This window comes from Mastomys coucha, unplaced genomic scaffold (genome assembly GCF_008632895.1).
Source record: "Mastomys coucha isolate ucsf_1 unplaced genomic scaffold, UCSF_Mcou_1 pScaffold6, whole genome shotgun sequence".
Lineage (NCBI taxonomy): Eukaryota > Metazoa > Chordata > Mammalia > Rodentia > Muridae > Mastomys > Mastomys coucha.
This window is the reverse complement of record NW_022196912.1, coordinates 9,748,650-9,772,705: the sequence shown is the minus strand read 5'-3', so window position 1 is coordinate 9,772,705 and position 24,056 is coordinate 9,748,650. Positions and strand designations below refer to the sequence as shown.

The window sequence follows — 24,056 nt, the reverse complement described above, 5'->3', positions numbered from 1 at the left end:
TTTCTTCGCCTACGCCTTGTCGACCTGACTAGGACCCCCGTTTCTCCCGCAGGTTGAGGGAGGCCCAGTTCGGCCGGCCTGTAGCAGTCTTTGATTGGCGGGGGATGTCTGCTCCACATCTCTCATGGCTCCTGAGTGCTGGGATTTAGAACAGCAAACCTGGCTTTCATAAACAAGCATGTATCACATCTAACATATGTTGTATACACATGTGTGTGTGCATGTGGATGCCATGGGGCAACTGTGGATATGGTTCTTCAGGTGCTAAGGAACTTTTTACAAATATTCATTTATTTATTTATTTTTACTATTTGTGTATGTGTGCAGCGGGTTGTGTGTAAGACAGTTGTGGGGTGATGGCAGAGGCCAAGAAAGGGAGTCAAGTCCTCCCCTCTGGGCTGGAGGTAGAGGCAGTTGTGGAGTACCTGGACTCAGGTACTCTTAGCCAGTGGCCTCTCTCAAGCCCTAGATTTGTCTTTTGAGACAGGAACTCTCACTGGGACCGCAGGTTTACCAGCGAGCCTAGGCCAACGGCCAGCAAGGACTGAAGATCTGCTGGCCTCACTTCCCAAGCACTGGGTTACATGTGTTTGCTACTGTGCCTACCTTCTTTCCTATTTGTTTGATTTTGTTTTGTGAGATAGTCCCTCCTTGTAGCTCTAGCTGGAATTCACTATAGACCAGGCTAGCCTCAAGCTCAGAGGCTACCTGCCGCTGACTCCTGAATGCTAGATTAAAGGTGTGTGCCATAATACAGGGCTCTCCTTTTGTTTTTAAAGAAGTGTTCAGTAATAGAACAGTAAGTACACATAAATCCACTTCTGCTTATGTAAGTGTGATATTGTCTTGAGAAAAGGGTCCTAGGATTGTTTGAGTTATGAACGAAACTGGCTGTTTCGTGGAACACCATCTTTATGTGACATAACAATTGAAAGATAAAGCCTAGCTGTATGGATGTATTTGGCTGACTTGAATATGAAATGTGCCTGTTACCCAAATGTCTAGTTGTCTGTCATTTGCCAATGTGTCTATGAAACCACACATGATATACTTTTGTATGTCAGTGTATATATCTCAGGGAAGTGGATGTGCCTATGAGACCACACATGATGTACTTTTGTATGTAAGTGTATACCAGTGTGTCTATGAGACCACACATGATGTACTTTTGTATATCAGTGTATATATCTCAGGGAAGTGGATGTGTCTATGAGACCACACATGATACACTTTTGTATGTAAGTGTATACCAGTGTGTCTATGAGACCACACATGATGTACTTTTGTATGTCAGTGTATATATCTCAGGGAAGTGAATATGTCTATGAGACCACACATGATACACTTTTGTATGTCAGTGTATATATCTCAGGGAAGTGGGCAGAGTGCTTTTCTCTTACATTAGGAATTGAATATATCTGCAAAAATATCAAGCAATCTTACTTTTTCCTTGGGAGGAGAGTATTGTCTACAGCCTGACTGGCATTTAGCCCTGGTTGGCATAGTACTCACTTTGTAGCCTAGGCTGGACTCAAACTCAAGTAATTCTTCTGCCTTAGACTCCTAGGTGCTGGAGTTACAGGTATATGCCACTCCACCTTGCAAAATGATACTTTTCATTAACTTGCAGAATATACTCGTATTTTCTTCATTTTAGTCTCTAACATGGTAAATGGTTGACATATAACTAACTCTTTGGATCAGCAATAATTTCTAGGGCTATAAATTGAAATGTAAGGTCAAAAAGCTTGAGAGCCATTAATCATCACTCATAAAAACAATGGAAAAATAGAATTAGGTGTTGCTTATATTAGGTATTAAGCTAATTGTAAGAATGACAATGATTATGGCAAGGGAGTCTGTGCTTTTGCCAGAGTCACCTGGGAAGAGGGAAGTTCACTTCAAAAATTGCTTGTCAGATTGGCCTGTGGGCACGTCAGTGAGCTATTTTCTTAATGAATGATAAGGAAGGGCCTAGCCTACTGTTTGTGGTACCAATCCTGGGCAGATGGTCCTGGGTGGTGTAAGAAATGGAGATGAGCAAGCCAAGAAGAGCAAGCCAATGAGCAGCACTCCTCCATGGTCTCTGCTTCAGCTCCTGCCTCCAGGTTCCTGCCTTGCATTCCTAGCTTCCTTCCATGATGGACTGTAAATTGTGAGAGGAAATAAATCCTTTCCTCCCCAAGTGGCTTTTTGTTTGTGATGTTTATTACAGCAATAGAAATCAAACTAAGACAGGGTTTTAGTAAGCAGATTGAAGAGTAGACTAACAAAACAAGTCAGCTGAGTCGGGGAAGTGTCACGTAAGCCATTGAGACAGCACTTGGGGGCCAGACGAGGATTGTCGAGTTTGAAGTGAGCCTGAGTTTAAGCAAGTAAGACCTATTTAGAAAAAAAAAAAAATCAAAAGAGTTGGTACAAACTCACATATACAGTGGAGTTATTTACACATATACAAGTGGCATGGCTGGGGTGTAGACTGGGATGGTATCGCCAAGGCCATTAGTGTCATGGGCGAAAGAACATTTTTCCTTCCTTTCTTTCTTTTCTTGATATTTTCAGGGTGAGGGTAGATGGCAAAGGGGCTTATTTTCTTGGTCTGTCTTTCTGTTTCCTGGTAGTGGGTACCTTTTGTAATATTTCTCTTTACCTGGTATTTCCATTTTGGTGCTTAGATTTATGTCATAGCTATAGGTGGATGGGATAGAATATGTCTCTCGGGCACTGGGTAGGCACATTGTCTCTTAGACTGTTTATACTGTGCCTTCTAAACCTTTCCTAGTGCCACTTCCTGATGACTAAGTACTCAAATCTATGAACCTATACGGGACATTCTTATTTAAAGCACCGAATTCCACTGTCTGGCTCTCATAGGCTTGTAGCCATATCATAATGCAAAAAAACAAAAAACAAACAAACAAAAACAAAAACAAAAACAAAAAAACAACAAAAAAAACCCTATTCAGCCCAACTTCAAAAGTACCCGTAGTCTCAACACCACTTAAAAAGACCAAAATTCAAAGTCTGTTCTGAGACTCATAGCAATCTCTTAATTTTAAAATCAAAAAGCAGACCACATGCTTTCAACACACAATGGCACAGACTATACTTTATCATTCCAAGAGGGAGGAAAGGAAGAGTGAGGAAATCCTGGGCTAAAGCAAAAGCAAGTCCGAAGCCATCAGGGAAAACTGCAAACTTTGCATCTCTGTGTCTGATGTCTGGGTGCTCCTCAGGTGCCAGCTCATGTTGACTGCAGCGCGCCTCTCTCCCTAACCCACCCAGCTCATGTTGACTGCAGCGCGCCTCTCTCTCCCTAACCCACCCAGCTCATGTTGACTGCAGCGCGCCTCTCTCCCTAACACTGTTTCTACACCCAGCTCTCCACTTTCCTTGACAGATCTTTGACTCTGGCATCTCCAACATTTTGGAGTCTCCAGTGAAATCTAGGTTTCACCTTCGGGGGCACCCCTATGGAATGCCTGGTCTCAGCAGCTTTCCTTAGCCACTGAGAGACATTCCATAACCCCTTCCTTGCATGCTTGACTCTATAACCAGAACCATGTGGCCAAAGCTGCCGGGTTGCTGGGGCTTGAACTTGGCCCTCTAGTTCAATTACACTTGGACCTGCCATCTGATGGGTCCCTTCCCTGCCTAGGGAGCCTTTAATTCTTTTCAAGAGTTGGAAGCTTCGCTGGGTGGGGTCTTGTCCTGAGGCCACCACTCCTTTTATTCCACTCTGGACCAGGCTTCTGTCTATACTTTATCTCTTTGAGCACTGGCATTGGCACCTTGATTTTTTTCCTGCTTCTCCTTTTGTTCTCAAAGTGTATATTTTGTATTTCTCCTTGTCCCACTTTCTCCTTTTCATTGTAGGTCTGCATAAGGGTGATCACTAGCAACCACAGGCCACAGCCAGCTCTAGGCTATCTTGAAATCTCCTCTGCCAAATCCATTAATCCAAAAATTCTTCAACTTAACCTCAGTCCCAAAGCCTTCCAAATGACAGCATGGTCAATTCTGTTACAGCAATACCCCAGTCCATGGTACTAATTTCTGTCGTAGTCACTGCTCCATTGCTATGAAGAGAGATCATGACCAAGGCAGCTCTTAGAAAAGAAAACATTTGATTGGGGCTGGCTTACAGTTTCAGAGATTTAGTCCATTATCATCCCGGCAGGAAGCATGGTGGTGGGTGGGCTCAGTGCTGGAGCATAGCTGAGAGCTACATCCTGATCCATAGATCAAGAAGGGATGCATGGTGGTGTGTGGGGGTGGGGGGTGGGGGCAGAGATGAGATATCCAATGGGGCAGGATGGCCTGTGTCTTAGCCAGGGTTTCTATTCCTGCACAACACCATGACCAAGAAGCAAGTTGGGGAGGAAAGGGTTTATTTGGCTTACTTCCATATTGCTGTTCATCACCAAAGGAAGTCAGGACTGGAACTCAAGCAGGTCAGGAAGCAGGAGCTGATGCAGAGGGCCATGGAGGGATGTTTCTTACTGGCTTGCTTCCCCTGGCTTGCTCAGCCTGCTCTCTTATAGAACCCAAGACTTTCAACCCAGGGATGGCACCACCCACAAGGGGCAATTGAGAAAATGCCCCACAGCTGGATCTCATGGAGGCACTTCCCCAACTGAAGCTCCCTTCTGTGATAACTCCAGCCTGTGTCAAGTTGACACACAAAACCAGACAGTACAGCCTGGTTTGGCCTTTTGAAGCCCCAAAGCCCACTCCCCACTGACACATTTCCAATAAAGCCACACCTCCTAATCCTCAAGTAGTGCCACTCCTCAATGACTCAGTATTAAAATATAGAAGCCTATGAGGATCATCCTTATTCAAACCACCATGTAAGGTTTGGCTGTGTCCTTTTGAGGCTATAGGCCCTTCCCTGCCTTATAGGGAGCCACTAGTTTACAGAGGTATGAAGTGGTATGATGATATGTTCTAAATGCACACTATTCCTTCTTTGTAAAGTGATTGGGAAACTCTTTGCCAAAATCCTTCAAGAATGGTCTCTAGGCCACTTACTAATATTCTTTGAAGGAAACTTCCTTTTGGTAAACATTTGATTGTGTTGGCATTTCAAAATGTTGGCATTTCAAAATAACTCCATTATTTTTATGATTAGAGAAGGGAAATGAATGCTGGCTCTTCTACTCAAAACCAGATGAAGGGCTGGGTGGAGACATAGCTCAGTGTGTGCAGAACTGTGGGCTCCGTGCCCACACCCAACCCAACCCCCCAGCCAAATGGACTGTGGCAGACTTGGAGCTGCCCCTTTGTGGCCACTCTCTTGACTGGAGATTCCTCTTCCCAGCATCAGCTCCCTTCTCCTATGGGGTTTGTATCTTTTATTCTTGGGTGGAGAGTGGTGTGACAAGGCCCTGGGTTTGGGGTATCACTTTAAAAGCATCTCAGAAAACACTCATGTGGGCTTTCCTGCCATTTGTTAATTCATTACTATTGTGTTGGTACTCAAAAATAACCCTACTCCCACCCCATTGGGATGTTTGAAACTTATTTCATTCAGACCAGTGAATTAAAATAAATTACAGTAGGCGTGGATGAAGCTGAACATACTTTTCATGCTCATATATATATATATATATATATATACATATATATGCATATATATATGCATATATATGGAGAGTGTGAGAGAGAATTTTATTGTCTTTGGATTTCTCTTTTTGAAAATCCATCGTGACTGAAGTTATTTATTTAGCATTGGTAAAGCATTTCATACCTAGAGCAATAAATGTTTGAAGGTAGAATTTTTCTTTAGGTGGCTCTATATATGAAAGCTACTAAATAATTAAGCTCCTATAAATAAATAAAATGTTTTAAATACTCTGAATAGCTGTAGTTTGTAGCTAGGGATAGATAGGCAGAACCGATTGAAATGGGCAGTGAAGAGCAATTACGCCCAGTTTGGATGCATACTTTTGTAACCTAGAACCCAAAGTGGCTGGTGACAAGTTAGCCCTTTTGTATGTTAAGATCACAGAATACTGATAAGCCTTCCCACCTCTCAAAAATGGCATTTTCATTTTTGGTGTGTGTGTGGTGGGGGTGGGGAGTGATGAGATAAATGAACAGGGTTCAGAAATAAAAATATAAAAAATGGATGCATGAATAAATATCTCACTGTTGCACAGCCACCAGCGTTAACTCTTTGCAGATGCAGAAGCAATTCAGGCCGGGTCTTTGTAAGCCTCATGAGCTGTTATGCTGTGCTCTCTCCCAGCACCCCCAGTGCCATGGAGTGAAATCCCGGGTCTCATGATTGCTAAGCATCACTGTGCCATTGAGCCACACCTCGGCCGTGCCACATTTACTGGAGGTTGGCCCTAGGTTGTTTGACATGGCAGACATGCCCTGTACACCCAGCTAGAGTCCCAGCACTTTTTCCTTTCTCCCTTTGACACAGGTTCTTACTGGAACTCACCCTGCAGCGTAGGAAGTCTTGAACTTAAGACAGGGTTTCTCTGTGTAGCCCTGGCTATCCTGAAACACACTTTGCAGACCAGGCTGGCTTTGAACTCAGACATCTGCCTCCTGAGTGCTAGGATTAAGCAGTTTTGAACTTGTGATTCATCTGTCTCAGCCCCTTAGGATGGATTATAGGCCTACATTATTAGACCAGGCCACCCATTCTCTTCTGTGAATGCTTTAAAATTTTGGTTTATTTAATCCTTAACTAATGGATGTTTGGTTCATTTTGGTCATTTGCTGTTAATAATAATACTGCAAAGAATAAGTTTTACACAGTTCATGTGGACTGCATGATTGTGAATACACAGGCAAAATTTGTTGGGGTTCAGGAATCGCCATTGTGAATACACAGGCAAAATTTGTTGGGATTCAGGAATCACCATACCAACCATAAAAACACCGATTTCAGTTAAGCAAGAATAGCTTACGCATACCCCACCCCCTTCCCCCCAAGACTGAAGGTTCAGGACTGAAAAAAAGGATTCAGAAGTCTAATTGTGGTACTAGCCTGCTCTCAGGGTGGCTTTTTATAGGAGAAACCAGGTTCATAAGTTCAAAGACAAGCAGTGAAGTGGTATAACATTTTGGGTAACTAGACAAAGTATTATCAGCTCATCTTTAAGCTGATTGGTCCTGAGTCAGGTAAGAGGGTTGGTAGACAGATGGTGAACAGGGGAATTTCAGAACATTGAGTTAACAGAGTACAAGAGATTCAGCCATAACTTTTTGGCTTATTAGTAGCATTTTTCAGTGTCACCTATAGATAATTACTTCTGGGAAGTAGTGTGAGAATTTGAACTTAATTCCACCTTATAAGTAAAATAGACACTGAATACAAAATGGCTACAGTTATGTTAAAAGGAGCAGGCCTCAACAAAATTGTGCCCACTAGACAAGCTAATCAAGCTTCCTAAAAGTCCTAATCAAGGTTTCTGCCTTCCTATGTCTTACTTTATATAAGTAATGAATCAGAACTCCAGTGTGAATTATTTAAGTAGTTTTAAAGTTCTAATAAAGATAATTTTCTTCTTGCACATTACTTTAAGAAATTAGATTTTTATAATTTTCTTGGTAATCTGTAAATAAAAATTTAATTAGCCAAAAGGATGACATCAATGACTGTAAGTAATGCTTCAGGGCTCTGGTCATCTGAATTCACAGGCACATAACCATATACAGACACACACACACACACACACACACACACAATTTAAATTAAAAAACAGTATTTTCATTTAAAAATAATTTCAGCATGCTGAAGTTACTTAGTGCACCTAGTTCTGCTCTTAACATCAACAGTAGATTGGGGGCTTTTGGGAAATGCAGTGAGCGAGGAAGTCACACTCAGCTTGAATATGGGGCTCTTCCTTCAGTCTTTCCCTCCCTCTCCTTGTCCGGCCTCAAGCCATACTAAGCAGGTATTCTGGCACAAGTTCATCTTCAATCTCTAATATGCTTTTCTTAAAAAATAATAATTAAAAATTTTTATACAACATATTTTGATCATATTCTTTCCCAACTCCTCCCATATCTACTCCACCCCCCTGCCTCATGGTGCAACCTCATGTTCTCTCTTTCTTCCTTTCTCTTAGAAATAAAGAGGAACAACAACAAAACAACAAAAAATCAAAACTTAAAAAAAAAAAAAAAAAAAAAAAAAAAAAAAAAAAAAAAAAAAAAAAAAAAAAAGAATCAATGAGACAAAGACCAAAATGTCCACCAAATCTCCCCAAAATAAAAAGACCAGCAAAGCAACAACATAAACATGGAGCCTGGGTGTGCAGCCAACTCCTCCTGGGCATGGCATCTGCCCTTGTGTTGTAGAAATACTTAATCCCGGCCCAGGGTTTTTCCCCTGCCTTATACTATTTAGTTCCTAGATAAAAGACACACTCAGCCTTTATATTTACAATAAACTTTAGACAGTACAAGAGCCAGACAGCTACCTACCCTCTATGCTGTTAAAATCTACTTTCCTATCGATAACCCCAAGTTATTATGGTTCATCTGGGGTGCTCTTTACTCTAATTGGCCAGCCCTCTGGGCCATGTTGTCATGACTCACCATGGGGTTTTTCCTCCTCCTGTGTCTCTTCTGCCCAGCTATTGGCTGTTGGCATCTTTATTCACCAATCAGAATTAACGTCGGGGCCAGTCTTAGAGGCCTGATGTTAGCATTAGAATACAAGCAGCCTCAGGCTAACCCACTACACCCTGGAATGTGGTTGATAAACCCAGTGACACTCCATTAGAGAGAAATGGTGTTCCTTTTCTCAGAAGGCATTGATTGCAAATAGCTTCTTGGTTAAGGGTGGATCCTGTCTTAGGGTTCTATTGCTGCAAAGAGTTACTAACACCAACACAACTCTTATAAAGAAAACCATTTAATCAGGGCTGGGCTACAGGTTCAGAGGTTCAGTCCATTATCATCGTGATAATGTGCAGACAGACTTGATGCTGGAGGATGTGAGTTCTACATCTTATTCCAAGGGCAACAACATCCTCTTAACAAGGCCACACCTCCTTCAGTAAGGCCTCACCTCCTAAGAGTGCCACTCCCTAGGGCCAAGCATTCAAACGCAGGAATCTATGGAGGAAAAACCTATTCCAACTGCCATAGATCCCGCCTGTTTCTTTCTCAGTGTCAGGATCTGTCTGGTTTGCCGCCCTGCAGGCGCTGTGCATGCTATCACAGTCTCTGATGGCTCCACCGTGTCTGGAAAATGCAGTGTCCTGGGCTCTTACCCCATCACCTGTGGTTCTTACAGTCCTGGGCTTCACCAGTGAGGACTGCTGATGAGCACACCCCACCTTAAGTGCTGCTGTCCTTTCGTCTGTCTGCATCTTGGTGCAGAAGGGCATAGCCCATCCTGTGCACTGTCCTCTGTCCTCGCATCCTCCATGCTGTGAAGCTATTGCCCTGACACTATCATGATGTCTATCATCTGACCTGGAGAGGACAGCCTTCCTATACTTTGGAACTTCCTGCTTCTTGCATGAAAGGGGACAGGGGTCTGGAGGAGGCCTTTCCTTTTCTGAGTCCTCTTTGATGGTTTCTTCTCATATTTGTTACCAAGTCTGTGTTCTTCACACGCCACTGACACACTGGATTTCCCCTAACACTGCTTGATGTCTTGACTCTTATTTACAGAATGCTCTGATACTGAATCTAAGCTTCAGCCTTCTTTTCTTGGCGTTTTACATCCTTTCACACTTAGACAACAGGTGATGTAGTTTCTTCCTGGTGCTGCTGTTTGTTTTTGGTTTTGTTGATGCTGGGTTTACATCACCCAGGCTAGCCTTGAACGCCCTAGGTAACCAAGGATGACTTTGAACTTCCAGTGCTCCTGCTTCTACCTCCCAAGCGATGGGTCTAGGCAGGCACTATCCCTCTCCGGTTTACCAAGCACTAGAGATCAGACCCTGGGCTTCACGCATAGTAGGTGAGGGCTCTTTCACCTTGGCTGTACCCTCAGCTGCCCAAATTACCTTCTCTTAATTTTTGTTAGTTAAAATTAAAGTATTCTGTTAAAATATTACAACAGAAAATAAGTATTTGAACAGAAATGTATAGAAGTATCTAGACTGTTTCTCTTTTTTGTCCCATTCTACTTTGTAATCTAAAAATCTACAAAATAAAATCACACTCTTGGATAAGCACTCTAAAATGTTTGGGATTATTAGCCCCTGACATGTAGGACAGTGGCTCTCAATGGAGGATGGCCTCCTGTAGAACATTAAATGGGCCTGGATAGCTTTGTTTGCCACAGTTGTGCACAGATGTTTGTTATCTAGGTTGCAGTTGCTGCTACCCATAATTCAAGCCCAACATCAAAGACACCATTCCCATGGCAGCCAGTGGTGCCAAGCCCAAGACACCCGATAGAGAATTAGCATCGTTGTGCTAGGGTGTGTACGTGTGTGAGTGCGTGTGTTCGTGTGCTGTGTGTGTGTGTGTGTGTGTGTGTGTGTGTGCGCTCGCGCTTGCTTGTGTGTGTATACATGTGTGTGTGTGTGTGTGTGTGTGTGATGTATAATATCTACATGTATCAGTGCAGTTTACCTGCTTAAGATCCTTCCTTTAACTTTAACTTAATTTTTAAAAGAAATCACACACACACACACACACACACACACACACACACACACACACGCACATACACACACACCCCTCCAAAGCAGTCATATACTTTATTTCCATTCTGTACCCATTTTTCAGTTCTTCTGGACGTGGCTTCTCCATATACTGTTGGTTGTTTTTGTTTTTTGTTTCTTTTTTCTGGTTTTGTTGCTTATTTTTTTTACTGTCCCGTCCCCTCTCTTTTCTTCTGTCTCTGAGGCAGGTTCACATCATGCCCAGTGTGGTAGTTACTTTTCTGCTGCTGTGATACACGATCAAGGCAACTTACAGCAGAAAGACTTTATTGGGCTGTATTTCTAGAGGGATAAGAGCCCATCATGTCAGGGAGGCAGAACAGCAAGCCGCAGGCAGGGTAGCTGGAGCAGGAAGCTGAGAGCTCACACCTACAATTTCAAACAGGAAGCGGGCAGGCAGCTGGAAGCAGACAGAAGCTATGATCTAAATCCAGTCCCTCAGCAAGGATGTCCCCCAAGTCTCCCCAAACAGCACCAATGACTAGGAACCTACTGTTCCGTGCTTGAGCCTGTGGGGCTCGCCCAGAGAGCCTGGAACTTACTTCAAAGATTGGGTGACTTTAAGCTTGTGATCCATTCTTAAGAGTCCCAAGTGCTAGGATTACAAGTGTGAGCCATGATTCCTGGTTCAAATTTTAGGGAACTTTCAAAGAACAAAGAGAACAAAACAAAACCAAAAGAAAAAGGAGGTCCCCCTCACCCCAGATCTTAGAAAATTTTCATTTAAAAATTTTAAATTGTTTTATTATTGTTGTTTTTCTGTTTGTTTGTTTTGTTTTGTTTTGTGTTGTTTTTGAGACAGATGTCACTCTGTAGCCCTGGCTGGCCTAAAACTCACCAGGGAGCTGCTAGCCTTTGCTTCCTGAGTGCTGGGGATGATGGTGTGCATGGCCACGCCCACTCAGAAAATGCGCTTTTGATCAGTGTCTCAGCATTTTAGTTGTGTTTTTTTTTTTTCCCTTTAATTGGTGTTTTTCTTTGACTAGTACTTCACCCAGTAATCAGAGCAAGAAGGTCTTGTCTGCTGCTTTTGTTCGCGTGGTGTTTGGCTTTGCAAGTTTGCATGGTTATTGTGGCTCAGAGTGAATTGTTATAAGCCAGTGGAGAGTAATTTTGAAAGTATTTGTCATCTGCCCTTCTACCTTTTATAACTGAAGTTTCTCTCATAGTTAGCCTCTTAACAGAGTCTCAGCCTGGCATGGTGGCACACACCTTTAATCTCAGCGCTTGAGAAGCTGAGGCAGGACTGTATCAGTGAGTTCAAGGCCAACCAGAGCTACATAGTGAGACCTATCTCTCACTTCTGAAGTCACACTCAGGGCCTCACCCCAGGCCTCAATTCCAGGATGCATGAACTTTACTTTGCCCCTTGCTCTGCAGGAGTCATTTAAAGCTGGTTACATCCTGACACGAATGCACATTATTTCCAAGTTCCCATAAAGAGGTCTGACTATTCTTGTACATGCTCGTTTGTGTAGGGATGACCAAGACCTCTTATGTACCATTTCACTTCAATGCTTTCATAGACTGAGCGTCTCACTGTTAGCATGAAGGTTTCACTGCGTTCCTTTCTTTTGTAGTGAATAATTAGGAAGAGCCTGTAAGGTGTCTTTTGTAATGATTTTCTGTCTAGTAACATCGCCGGAACTGGCTGGCCTCTAAATGCCTGTCACTGGGCTTTATTGAACAGGTCACTGGAGACTAGGACTGTAAAACTGGTTTGAAGAGTCTCAATATGGCCCTTGCTGTCATCTAGACTTTCATCTATACTCAGGATCTGAATGTCCCTAGCCAGTACAGAAGCACTAACTGTAACGCCTGTCATGTGTTCCTTTCTTTAACAGGGGGAAGTGCAGCGTGGCCCTGCTGAATGAGACAGAATCAGTGTTGTCATACCTTGACAAAGAGGTAATTTGCATGGGTCTGCTTTGTGCTTTCTCTCCGTTACTTCATATGAAGCCCACACCTTGGATGTCCTTTTGTGCCAGTGTGTTATTGTGCCATTCCGGCAAGAGGACACCAACCAGAGTGCATTTGGGCAACAGCTTTGTCCAGGCTAAAGGCAGAGTCGGCAGAAGCAGTGGCCCTTGTCACTTGCCAATGAGAGGCTCAGGGCAGAGATGTGTTTATCTCTGAATCTCATTCCTTCTCCCTGTGGCCCTTGGCTTTGAGTAAATGGCTCACATTCTAGGGGCTCTGCAGAATTCCTAAGAATTTAGTGGCCAGGTCACTGTTCCACACTCTTTGGTTTTGTTGTTTTTAAATTTCAATTTATTATTATTATATGTTTGTGTGTCTGCCCACATACACATACATGTAATGGCTGCGGGGCAGACATGGATGCTATTGTTTGCCTAAGAAGGTCACAGGACAACTTGGTAGAGTCACTTCTGTCCATCTACCTTTTTTAGTTTTAAGATTTATTTATTCATTTATTTATTTAATGTATGAGTACACTGTAGCTCTCTTCAGACACACCAGATCCCATCACAGATGGTTGTGAGCCACCATGTAGATGCTGGGAATTGAACTCAGGATCTCTGGAAGAACAGTCAGTGCTCTTAACTGCTGAGCCATCTCTCCAGCCCCCATCTACCTTTTTATGTGGGTTGTAGGGACCAAACTCAGGTCATTAGTCTTAGGCTGCAAGCAGCTTTTCTCCTTTGAGTAGTCTCGCTGACCTTACTGAGCTTTTGCAGGAAGCAGTGGAATCTTTCGTATGTAGGCCAGTTGGTGGCAAATGCTGCGGTTAGTTACAGCTGTGTCGATCCTTATAGTGATGACTACACATTACAGCTGAGGCGAGAATGACAGAATTATAATAACTAGTTAATGGGATTTACATGGTGATATTAACAAACCACATGGATAGGGGCTGAGAGATGGCTCAGTGGTTATGAGCACTTGCTGCTCTTGTAAAGGACCTGGGTTCAGTTCTCAGCATCCACTTGGCAGCTTACAGCCACCTGTAAGTCCAGTTCCAGGGGATCTAGTGCCCTTTCCTGTCCTCCGTGGGTTCCAGGAATGCATGTAATACACACATATACATTCAGGTGAACACTGATACACATAAAGTAAAAATAAACACATCTTTAAAAACACATACATGTAAGCTTCACTCTTGTATATTTAGTCAATATATGTGGCTTTTTGTTTGCTTGCTTGTTTTGAGACAGTCTCACTATGTATATATGTATGTATGTATGTTTGTATGAATGCATGCATGAGATCACAGAGATCCTCCTGCTTCTGACTCCTGAGTGCTGGGACTAAAGATATAACCATCACACCCCAGCTTCATTTTGTTTTTGAAACAGGGTTTTGCTGTGTAGCTCAGACTTGCCTCAAAAGATCCTCCTCTCTCAGCCTCCTTTATAGCCAGCCCTTCTAGCTTGGAAAACTCTATTCTAGAGTAATTAATGGCTTTCTCTCATATTAAAACAAATTAAAAAATATTATATTCTTCTTAAAGATTAATTTATTCTCTAAAATGAAATTTTATAGACTTGGAAGTTAAAGTTACATGTTTCATTATTGTGATATTGCTTTGATTGCTTTACAAAAGTAGATGGAGTTCATCTTACTTGGGTGGCTTTTGTCTTTTTGTTTTCCAGGATACCTTCTTCTACTCATTGGTGTATGACCCTTCAGTGAAAACATTATTGGCTGACAAAGGTGAAATCAGAGTGGGTCCAAAATACCAAGCCGACATTCCAGACATGCTACCAGAAGGTGTGTGCGCTTTGGGTCAAGTCCTGGGAAACTGGGGTTCTAAAACATGAGGGTTCTTGGAACCTTCATGGAAGACAAAATGCAAATGGACAGTTAAAAATTTGAGCCTTCCAATTTTAGAAGCATAATAAGCACGAGAGAATAATCTACTCACTGGGTTACTCCTTCATGGCTACATGTTAGTGTGTTGTGTGTGTATGCTTATGTGTGTGAGTAGATGTGTATATACATGTGTGGTGTGTGCATGCATGTGTGAGTGTGGGGTGGGGTAGGCCAGTGGTCAACGTTAGGCAGGATGTCTGTCACCTTATCCTCTGAGATGGGGTCTTTAGACTGGAGCCAGTTTATTTTCACTAGACTGTCTGGCCAGCAGGTGCCAGGGATCACCCCGTCCGTCCGTCCTCCTGCTCAGTGCTGCATTACAGTAATGCACTGCTGTGTCCAACTTCTTGTGGGGATAAAAAGGAGGTCCTTGTGTTTGTGAAGCAAGCTGTCACCCACTGAGCATCTCTCGAACTCTGTGTTAGCGTTGTGCCAGGTGTGGTGGCATGTGCCTTTTTAGGTACAGAGGCAGGCTGATCTCTGTTAGCTTGAGGGTAGCCTGGTCTACATAGTGAGTTTCAGGCCAGCCTAGCCAAGGCTACATAGACCCTGTCTCGAAAAACAACACCACCACCAACAAAATTTAAAATCTTTTTTTTTTTTTTTTTTTTTTTTTTTTTTTTTTTTTTTTTTTTTTTTTGGTTTTTCTAGACAGGGTTTCTCTGTATAGCCCTGGAACTCACTCTGTAGACCAGGCTGTATCTGCCTGCCTCTGCCTCCCAAGTGCTGGGATTAAAGGCATGCGCCACCACTACCCGGCCAAAATTTAAAATCTTTGTTAGTGTTATTGAACTTTGAATTCTGTGTGATCCATATCCATTCATATTCTTAACCCTTCCTCTGCATCCACCCTCAATCCCACCCAGCCCCAGGGATCAGGGCCTTGGCAAGCTCTCTGTCACCTGAGCTGTGTTCCCAGCCTTTTGTCTGGGGATCATAAGTGCATCCAGGCATCAAGCTCAGGGCAGTGGAATCTGGTGGGCACCATCCATTTGGGTCCGAATCGGGCTGATCTCTGTAGTTCATGTAACTGAGACATTCACTGCTTTAAAGTTTTTAATTTTAAAACAAAACCTTTTATTGGATTTATCTTATATGTCTATGTGGGTCATGTGATTATATGTCACACTATAATATGGGTACCTGAGACATCCAGAGAAAGCATAGGATCCCCTGGAACTGCAGCTAAAGATGATTTTGTGAGCTTTCTGATATAGATCCTGGGAACTAACTCAGGTTCTCTAAAAGAGAAGAAAATGTCCTTAACCACTGAGCAATCCCTACCCTAAAGCTTCATAACTAAGCAGATCTTCTTAGACAGGGGTGCTTTTCTTTTTCTTCTTTCTTTTTTTCTTTTTTCTTTTTTCTTTTTTTGGCTTATTTTTAAAATTATTACTAGTTAGCTTTATTTCTGTTTGTTTATTATTTACAAAACAAAACAATACCATCTTTGTAGATCGTAGAGAAAAATGCCGTTTAAATTTTTTTTATCCCTTGAGCCAGCCTGAGATCCAGGTCAGACAGAGCATACAGAGAGATCCTGTTTCAAAAAAACCAAAACCAGCCAGGCAGTGGTGGCGCACGCCTTTAATTCTAGCACTTGGGAGGCAGAGAAAGACGGATTTCTGAGTTTAAGGCCAGCCTGGTCTACAGAGTGAGTTCTAGGACAGCCAGAGCTACACAGAAATCCTGTGGAAAAAAATCAAAAACAAACAGAACAAAACAAAACATTTATTACATTCTTTGTGTGTGTGTGTGTGTGTGTGTGTGTGTGTGTGTGTGTGTGTGTGTACATGGTGAAGCTGTGTGTGTGGGTCAGGGAACAACTTCCCCTACATGGGTCCTAGGGATTCAGCTTGTGAGGCCTGGCAGCCTGTGCCTTTCCCTGCTAAAGAATTTCTATGGCCTGACATGCCATTTTAAAAAATCACTAATGAAGAAGTCATTTGGATTTTTATTGCAACTTCAGCTGCAGCCTCAGTATTTCTTGACATTTGTGATTAGGTAGCCAACTAGATGTGTGGTTTAAAGAACTTTTTTTTCTAGTTAGCATCCATTAGGGGAAGGAACTTGAACATTAACAGTAGATGTGTAAAGTCGTGAACATGAGTCTGGTGTGGTTGTATGCTTGTGAACCCAGCACTTGTGATGAGGCTAAGGCAAGGCTTTGTCCTGGATTACATGGCAAGGCTATGTCTTGAAAAATAAAAACCGACAGACAAACAACAAAACCAACACACACCTCACTTGCATCTGTATACAGCCAAGTACCTGCTTGCAGTGCAAATAAACAGGAGAAAGTGTTATATTCGAGAACACGTGTGTAGGACTTGGTGCAATTCAAGCTTACTAACCCTGCTGACAATCTCCAGTGGTTTCGTTTTGACCAGTGGCCAGATTGCAATTTGCATTGGCATGGGAGGCAGACCTGGAATAATATCCTGGTTAGGAGGCCACAGTGACTTGCCAGATCTGATACAGGCTTGCTTTGTTGTGACCATGTTGGGATAGATACTAGAAGATCCATGTGGTGCTTCAGGATTCACTTATGGCTTATTATCCCTTAACAAAACAAACACTTCAGAGCTGAAATGATGAGTATGTAGTTTGTAAATGAAGATAAAGATTAGATACTAGCCGGGCGGTGGTGGCGCACGCCTTTAATCCCAGCACTTGGGAGGCAGAGGCAGGTGGATTTCTGAGTTCGAGGCCAGCCTGGTCTACAAAGTGAGTTCCAGGACAGCCAGGGCTACTCAGAGAAACCCTGTCTCGAAAAACCAAAAAAAAAAAAAAAAAAAAAAAAAAAAAAAAAAAAAAAAAAAAAAAAAAAAAAAGATTAGATACTAAATATTTCATTAAGTTGAGACCACCTTGTCTTAGTTTTCCATAGAACAACATGTCATGTGAGAAATTTAAAATTACTATTTAAATACATTATAAAACTAGAATTTTAAGAAAAAAGTCTATTCTTTATATGAAGTGTTTAGTTGTTAAATGTTTACACTAAGACTTAGATTTCTAGATTTGGGTAAATGTGGCTAATAGGTCTTAAATTATAATCTTGGGAAATAGTTCAACATGTCTGATTTAACCTTTTGTTTTTCTTTAAAGAAAGAGTTTGTGGGCAGTGGTGGTGGTGCACACCTTTAATCCCAGTACGAGGGTGGCAGAGGCAGGCAGACCTCTGAGAGCAGCCAGGGCCACACAGAGAAATCCTGTCTCAAAAAAAAAAAACAAGAGAAAAAAGAAAGTAAGAGCATGTGGCTGGGCCTTTGGCTGTGATAAGTGGATGATGCACCTGTCAGCCCTGGGGAGTGAATTCAGAAGGGGAATATGTTATGTTTTAAAAACAAGAGTGGTTCGCCGGGCGGTGGTGGTGCATACCTTTAATCCCAGCGCTTGGGAGGGATTTCTCACATGTTCACTTGTAGTCATAAAATAGGAAAATGTTGGCAGATTGAGTAGGAACAGTGTCTGTCCCTTCAGGATCCCTGCAGTGCTCAGAGACACATGTAAGAGCCTGGGAGGAGAACTGAGGAGTTCCAGAGGAGCCCCTCCACCCTGAGTAGGCCTCCAGGAGGCTAGTCTTGTGGCTTCAGAATCTGCTACGCCACTCTGCTATGGAAGAGCCGTATGGGAAGCTTGCCTTCTAGATAAACAATGGTGTTTGCAAAAGGGAAAACACTCCTGCACCTTGAATTTGGTTTTTAACTCCACTGAAACTCTGCCAGAATGGGCATTTCAGTGGAGACCAGGGCTCAAGGTTTAAGGAGATAAAGATCAACTGACCTTTGGCTCCATGCTAATGTCAGAGGGCCTTCATTTTGGCCCTTTACAGTTTATTCATTTGACTGCTCTCAGAACAAATCCCCAGGCTTTGAAAGTTCTGTCCTTTTTTTTCCCCATAAACAGTGTTATTTTTCTCACTCTCCCTTTCTTTGATGATTGAACATGGGGCCTCACACATGCAAGACAAGAGCTCAACCAATGAGCTACACCCCCAGCTGAACCGTGCTGTATGCCATGGCTAATTTTGTAGGATGCAGATCTCTCAACACTGCTAGAAACTGATGGGCTTAAATAGGAATCTCATGCTGGGAACAGGAAAAACTGAAGCCTGTGCCAGCTTGGAACCTAGTCTCCAAGAGAGAAACTTCACAGTTTGTTTTGGTTTGTTTTTTGAGCAGGATCTCACTGTGTAGCCTTGGCTGGCCTGGAACTCACAGAGATCTGCCTACCCCTGCCTGCCTGGTGCTGGAGTTCATGGTGTGTGCCTCAGGCTCAGCCTCACACAGTTTCAGGAGAGATGGAGCAGAGTCAGTCAGGGTGGGGCCACACTTTGACCATGTCCTTTTTTTTTTTTTTAAATTAGATATTTTCTTTATTTACATTTCAAATGATAACTCCTTTCCTGGCTTCCCCTCCGGAAAATAAATAAATAAAAAAAAACTATTCCCTCCCCCCTCCCCTCTGCTCACCAACCCACCCTCTCCCACTTCCTGGCCCTAGCATTCCTTACACTGGGGTATAGAACCTTCACAGGACCAAGGGCTTCTCCTGCCGTTCATGACCTACTAGGCCATCCTCGGCTACACATGCAGCTGGAGCCATGAGTCCCACCATGTGTACTCTTTGGTTGGTGGTTTAGTCCCTGGGAGCTCTGAGGGTACTAGTTAGTTCATATTGTTCTTCGTCCTAAGGGGCTGCAAACCCTTCAACTCCTTGGGTCCTTTCTCTAACTCCTTCATTGGGGACCCTGTACTCAGTCCAATGGATGGCTGTGAGCCTCTACTTCTGTATTAGTCAGGCACTGTCAGAGCCCCTCAGGAGACCGCTATGTTAGACTCCTGTCAGCCAGCACTTGCTGGCATCCACAGTAGTGTCTGGGTTTGGTGATTGAATATGGGAAGGATTCCCAGGTGGAGCAGTCTCTGGATTGTCCTTCCTTCAGTCTCTGCTCCATAGTTTGTCTCTGCAACTCCTTCTATGGGTATTTTGTTCCCCCTTCTAAGAAGGATCGAAGTATCTAAGAAGGAAGTGGTCTTCTTTCTTCTTGAGTTTCTTGTAGTTTGTGGATTTTATTTTGGGTATTCTGAGTTTCTGGGCTAATATCCACTTATCAGAGAGTGCATCCATTTCCCTAAGAATTTCATAAATTCATTGGTTTTTTTGTTTGTTTGTTTTTGTTTTTTTTTTAAGTGTAAAACACCCCAGCTTTCTTCCTGAATGGCTTTTTTTTTTAAAAAAGATTTATTAATTATATGTGAGTACTCTGTAGCTGTCTTCAGACACACCAGAAGAGGGAGTCAGATCCCATCACAGATGGTTGTGAGCCACCATGTGGTTGCTGGGATTTGAACTTAAGATCTCTGGAAGCTGAGCCATCTCTCCAGCCCCAAATTCATTGTTTTTAATAGCTGAGTAGTACTCCATTGTATAGATGTACCACATTTTCCAAATCCATTCCTCTGTTGAGGGACATCTGGGTTGTCAATTGCTTAGCTACACTTAGCTGTGGTCCTCTGCTTAAATGAGCATCTCATGTCAGGGCCATGAAGATGTGCTTGGAGGGGCTAGCATGGTCACACTGAATAATAGTTGCCCTTTAAATTTAGCTGTAAGCAGAGGTTCAGCCCATTATCATCATGGTGGGGAGCATGGTGTGGTGCTAGAAGAGCCCAGAGTTTTATATCTTTTTCCATAGGCAGCAGAAGGAGAGTAAAAGCCACACCAAGCAGAGCATAAGTATAGGAGACCTCAAAGCCTGCCCCTTCAATGCCAACAAGTCCTCCAACAAAGCCACATCTCCTGATAGTGCCACCACTCCCTATGGCCAAGCATTCAAACACATGAGTCTATAGGGGCTATTTCTATTCAAACCACAAGTGTCTAACTTGAGAAAGCCTGCTATAATGGCTTCTTGGGACTTGTGTTTAATTAGTATATGATTATAATACTTAAATTTTCAAATATGTGTTACTATATGCTCTAGTATTTTTCTATGTTATGTGATACAGAGTCTCATATAGTTTAGGTTGGCCTCTTGCTGTGTTTATCTCCCAAGTGTTGGTAAAACCACTAAGTCAGCCGGGTGGTGGTGGTGCACGCCTTTAATCCCAGTGCTTGGGAGTCAGAGACAGGCGGATTTCTGAGTTCGAGTCCAGCCTGGTCTGCAGGAAAAAAAAAAAAACACTAACTTAGGTTTTATGTGGTATTGGGGATTGAACTCAGGGCTTTAGGCATGTTAGCAAGTGTATAACCAGCCAGGCTTTGTCCCCAGTCCCTGCTTCTCTACTTTCATCAACTGTTCTTGTAGTGTTGGGGAATCAAGTTGAGCTCAACATTGTGTGGCTTACCGTTGTTCTATGTTAGAACCCATTCAAAATTTGTTCTATTTCTTTTTTGTTGTTGTTGTTGTTCTGTTTTTTTGGTTTTCTCAAGATAGGGTTTCTCTGTGTAGCCCTGGCTGTCCTGGAACTCACTCTGAGACCAGGCTGGCCTCGAACTCAGAAATCCACCTGCCTCTGCCTCCCAAGAGCTGGGATCAAAGGCATGCGCCTTTCTATTTCTTATTAGCTTAATACTGTTTGAGTTGTATAGATTAATAAAATAATTTATCTGCTTCCAAAATTAAGTTCTTATAAATTTATGCTATGAGAGAGTTGTGCAAAAATACTACTAGAAAGGTTTGAAACTTCACCATTTATTCAGATCATCTTTGCTTTGGAAGTTCTAATAATTACAAAAATATACTGCCAATGTTATTTGTATTTCTTACTTTTATTGTCACAACGAATGTGATTTTTTTCTCATATTACATTTTCTTTGGAATTCCACTGAGCTTTTTATATTCATATTTATGATGCTATTCTAGTAACTTATTATTCCTTTGATTCATATTTCAGTATATCAGCCAGAGCTTTTCGAGCAATATTCAACAAAAATGGTGATAAATGGCCTCCTCGAGTGTTTCTGATTTAAATATAACAAAAAAAATGCTAGATAGTGGCAGCTGGTACAGCTAAGATGAATTTTATTTAGGAAGCAGATACTTCCAGCTGTCCAGGAAAGGGCTTCTAGAATGTGTGATACACCTTGGTCCTTCCACACAGGAGTACAACTGGGGTTTGTAAGGAATATACTGAAGAAATAATTTATGTTCTCAAAAATCTTCAAATGGTTAGAGGATCTGTGCTGTGTAAGAGCATTTCTGGATCTATGTTTCTCTAACTTTATATGATTAAAAACAAAAGTGGCTAGCTAGACAGTCTTGTAATTAGTTATGCAGTTGCTGAGACAGAGCCTCAATGTGTCGTCCTGGGTGGTTTGGAATCTGTGTCCATTCTATTGTCTCTCCCTCCAAAGTGGAGGAATTATGGACATGCACCACCACACCTGCCTGGGGTGTCAAGGGATGCATGCTAAAGCTGCCATGGTGTAGGTTTGGTTGTATCACAATCTCTGCACACCTCCTATCAAAGGATATACTCAGATGTGACCACTATATACCTGACGTTTGAGCATTTCTAACTCTTTGGTAACCATAGTGTCAACCACATGCTATAGTATGATTAACAATAACCATATGCTACAGTGTCAGTAACAATAACCATGTGCTACAGTGTCAATAACAACCATGTGCTACAGTTCAATAACAATAACCATGTGCTACAGAATCAATAACAACAACCATATGCTATAGTGTCAGTAACAATAACTACATGCTACAGTATCAATAATAACAACCATGTGTTACAGTGTCACTAACAATAACCATATGCTATAGTGTCAATAACAATAACCATATGCTACAGTATCAGTAACAATAACCTATGCTACAGTATCAGTAACAATAACTACATGCTACAGTATCAATAACAACAATCATGTGTTACAGTGTCACTAACAACAAACATATGCTACAATGTCAATAACAACCACATAAAAACAACCATGTGCTACAGTACCAGTAACAACCATGTGCTATAGTACCAGTAACAACAACCATGTGCTACAGTACCAGTAACAACAACCATATGCTACAGTATCAATAACAACAACCATGTGTTACAGTGTCAATAACAATACTCCCTTTCCTTTGTCTTTGGGCAGGAGACTCAGATGAGAGGGAACAATCAAAATTGGAAGTTAAGGTTTGGGATCCCAATAGTCCACTTACAGATCGACAGATTGACCAGTTTTTAGTTGTAGCCCGGTAAGTATGCCATTATAAAGTCAAGTTTTTATGTGAAAGAACTTACTCTTACAGACAGTTCTTTAAGACTTATTATTTTTATTTCATGTGTATGAACATTTATTTGCATGTATGTAAATGTACTATATGTGTGTGTGTTTTTGGAGACCAGAATAGGGTATCAGTTATCCTGGAACTAAAGTTACAGACATTTGTGAGCTACCATATGTGTGCAAAGAACCAAATCCAGGTCCTCTGTGAGAGCAGTAATCTTTCCCACACATCCTGTATGTCTCACTGCTAATACCTCACACAGAAGAAAAGCATCCTGGGTACTGAAGGATGTGCATGCAAATGGCTTTAGCAGCAGCCTTCACAGCATCTCCACTGTGGAGATGTCAGGTGGAGATGTAATGTTGTGCAGTTGAAGAGGTGAGGAGGCAAAAGAGAGTGCCATTTCAGAGAAAACTCATTAATATCACTCCAACAACATAGATGTCTCTAAGCAGAATTAAACAAGGGGAGGAGTGTGTGACCACGTTGGGGGAGGGAGGGCTCTAATAGATCTGTAATCTAGTACCTGAGAGGTAAACGCCAAGGATTTTGAGTTCAATGTTGTCCGAGCTGCCATACCAAATTCCCAGTCAGCCTGGGCTACAAGAGACCAGATCTCAAAACAGCAGTATGTCTAATATATGTATAGCTTCAAGTCAGAGACACTATCTGTGGTCTTTGAATCCTGGTGATGTCAGGAATGATGGTGTACATCTGTAGTTCCAGCACTCGGGAAGCCAAGGTGAAGTTATGGGCTAGCCTCAGCTTCATAGTGAGACCTTGTCGTGGAGTGATTTTATATCTGTAATTATTGTTAGCTTTTGTTGGTTTGAAACAAGGTCTCACTGTGTAATCCTGACTGGCCTGGAACTCACAGAGTCCTGCCTCTGACTCCTGCATTGAAGACCTGAGTCACCACAGTCAGCCCTGTTGGTCTATTTTGTTTTGTTATGTTTTGTTAGAATTTGGGATGATCGGTCCTTTTGGGAAGAGGGTTGATCACCTTCTGATTCTCATGTGGGTGTTGGTTGGGCCCTGAGCACACTCACTTTCTGTATAGGATGGTAGGTTTGCTTTTCATTACATATTAGATTTTAAGTAAGCCAATATGAGGAAATATCTTCCCTAGCTATCATGTTTAGCAGAACAGGCAGCCTACGCATCCTGCAACCCTTGGGATTAAGGCTCCTTGCACACACAAAGGCTCTAGACTATTACAAATGGAAATCAGTGCCATTGAAGTTGCTTTTAAAAAATGATACAGTAGCTGGGCAGTGGTGGCGCATGCCTTTAATCCCAGCACTTGGGAGGCAGAGGCA

The 24,056-nt window shown here is 42.4% G+C and overlaps 1 protein-coding gene across 6 annotated transcripts in view; it reads left to right on the top strand.

Annotated features, from left to right (window-relative positions):
* Nucleotides 1–24,056, top strand: part of Mta3 (metastasis associated 1 family member 3) — a 132,906-nt gene that overhangs the window by 43,937 nt on the left and 64,913 nt on the right. For all 6 annotated transcript variants that reach the window (XM_031357537.1, XM_031357532.1, XM_031357534.1 and 3 more), the window contains exons 5-7: nt 12,500–12,563; nt 14,270–14,387; nt 22,602–22,704. In XM_031357537.1, coding sequence (XP_031213397.1) covers nt 12,500–12,563; nt 14,270–14,387; nt 22,602–22,704 — 285 coding nt within the window. The remainder of the gene's footprint in view (nt 1–12,499; nt 12,564–14,269; nt 14,388–22,601; nt 22,705–24,056) is intronic.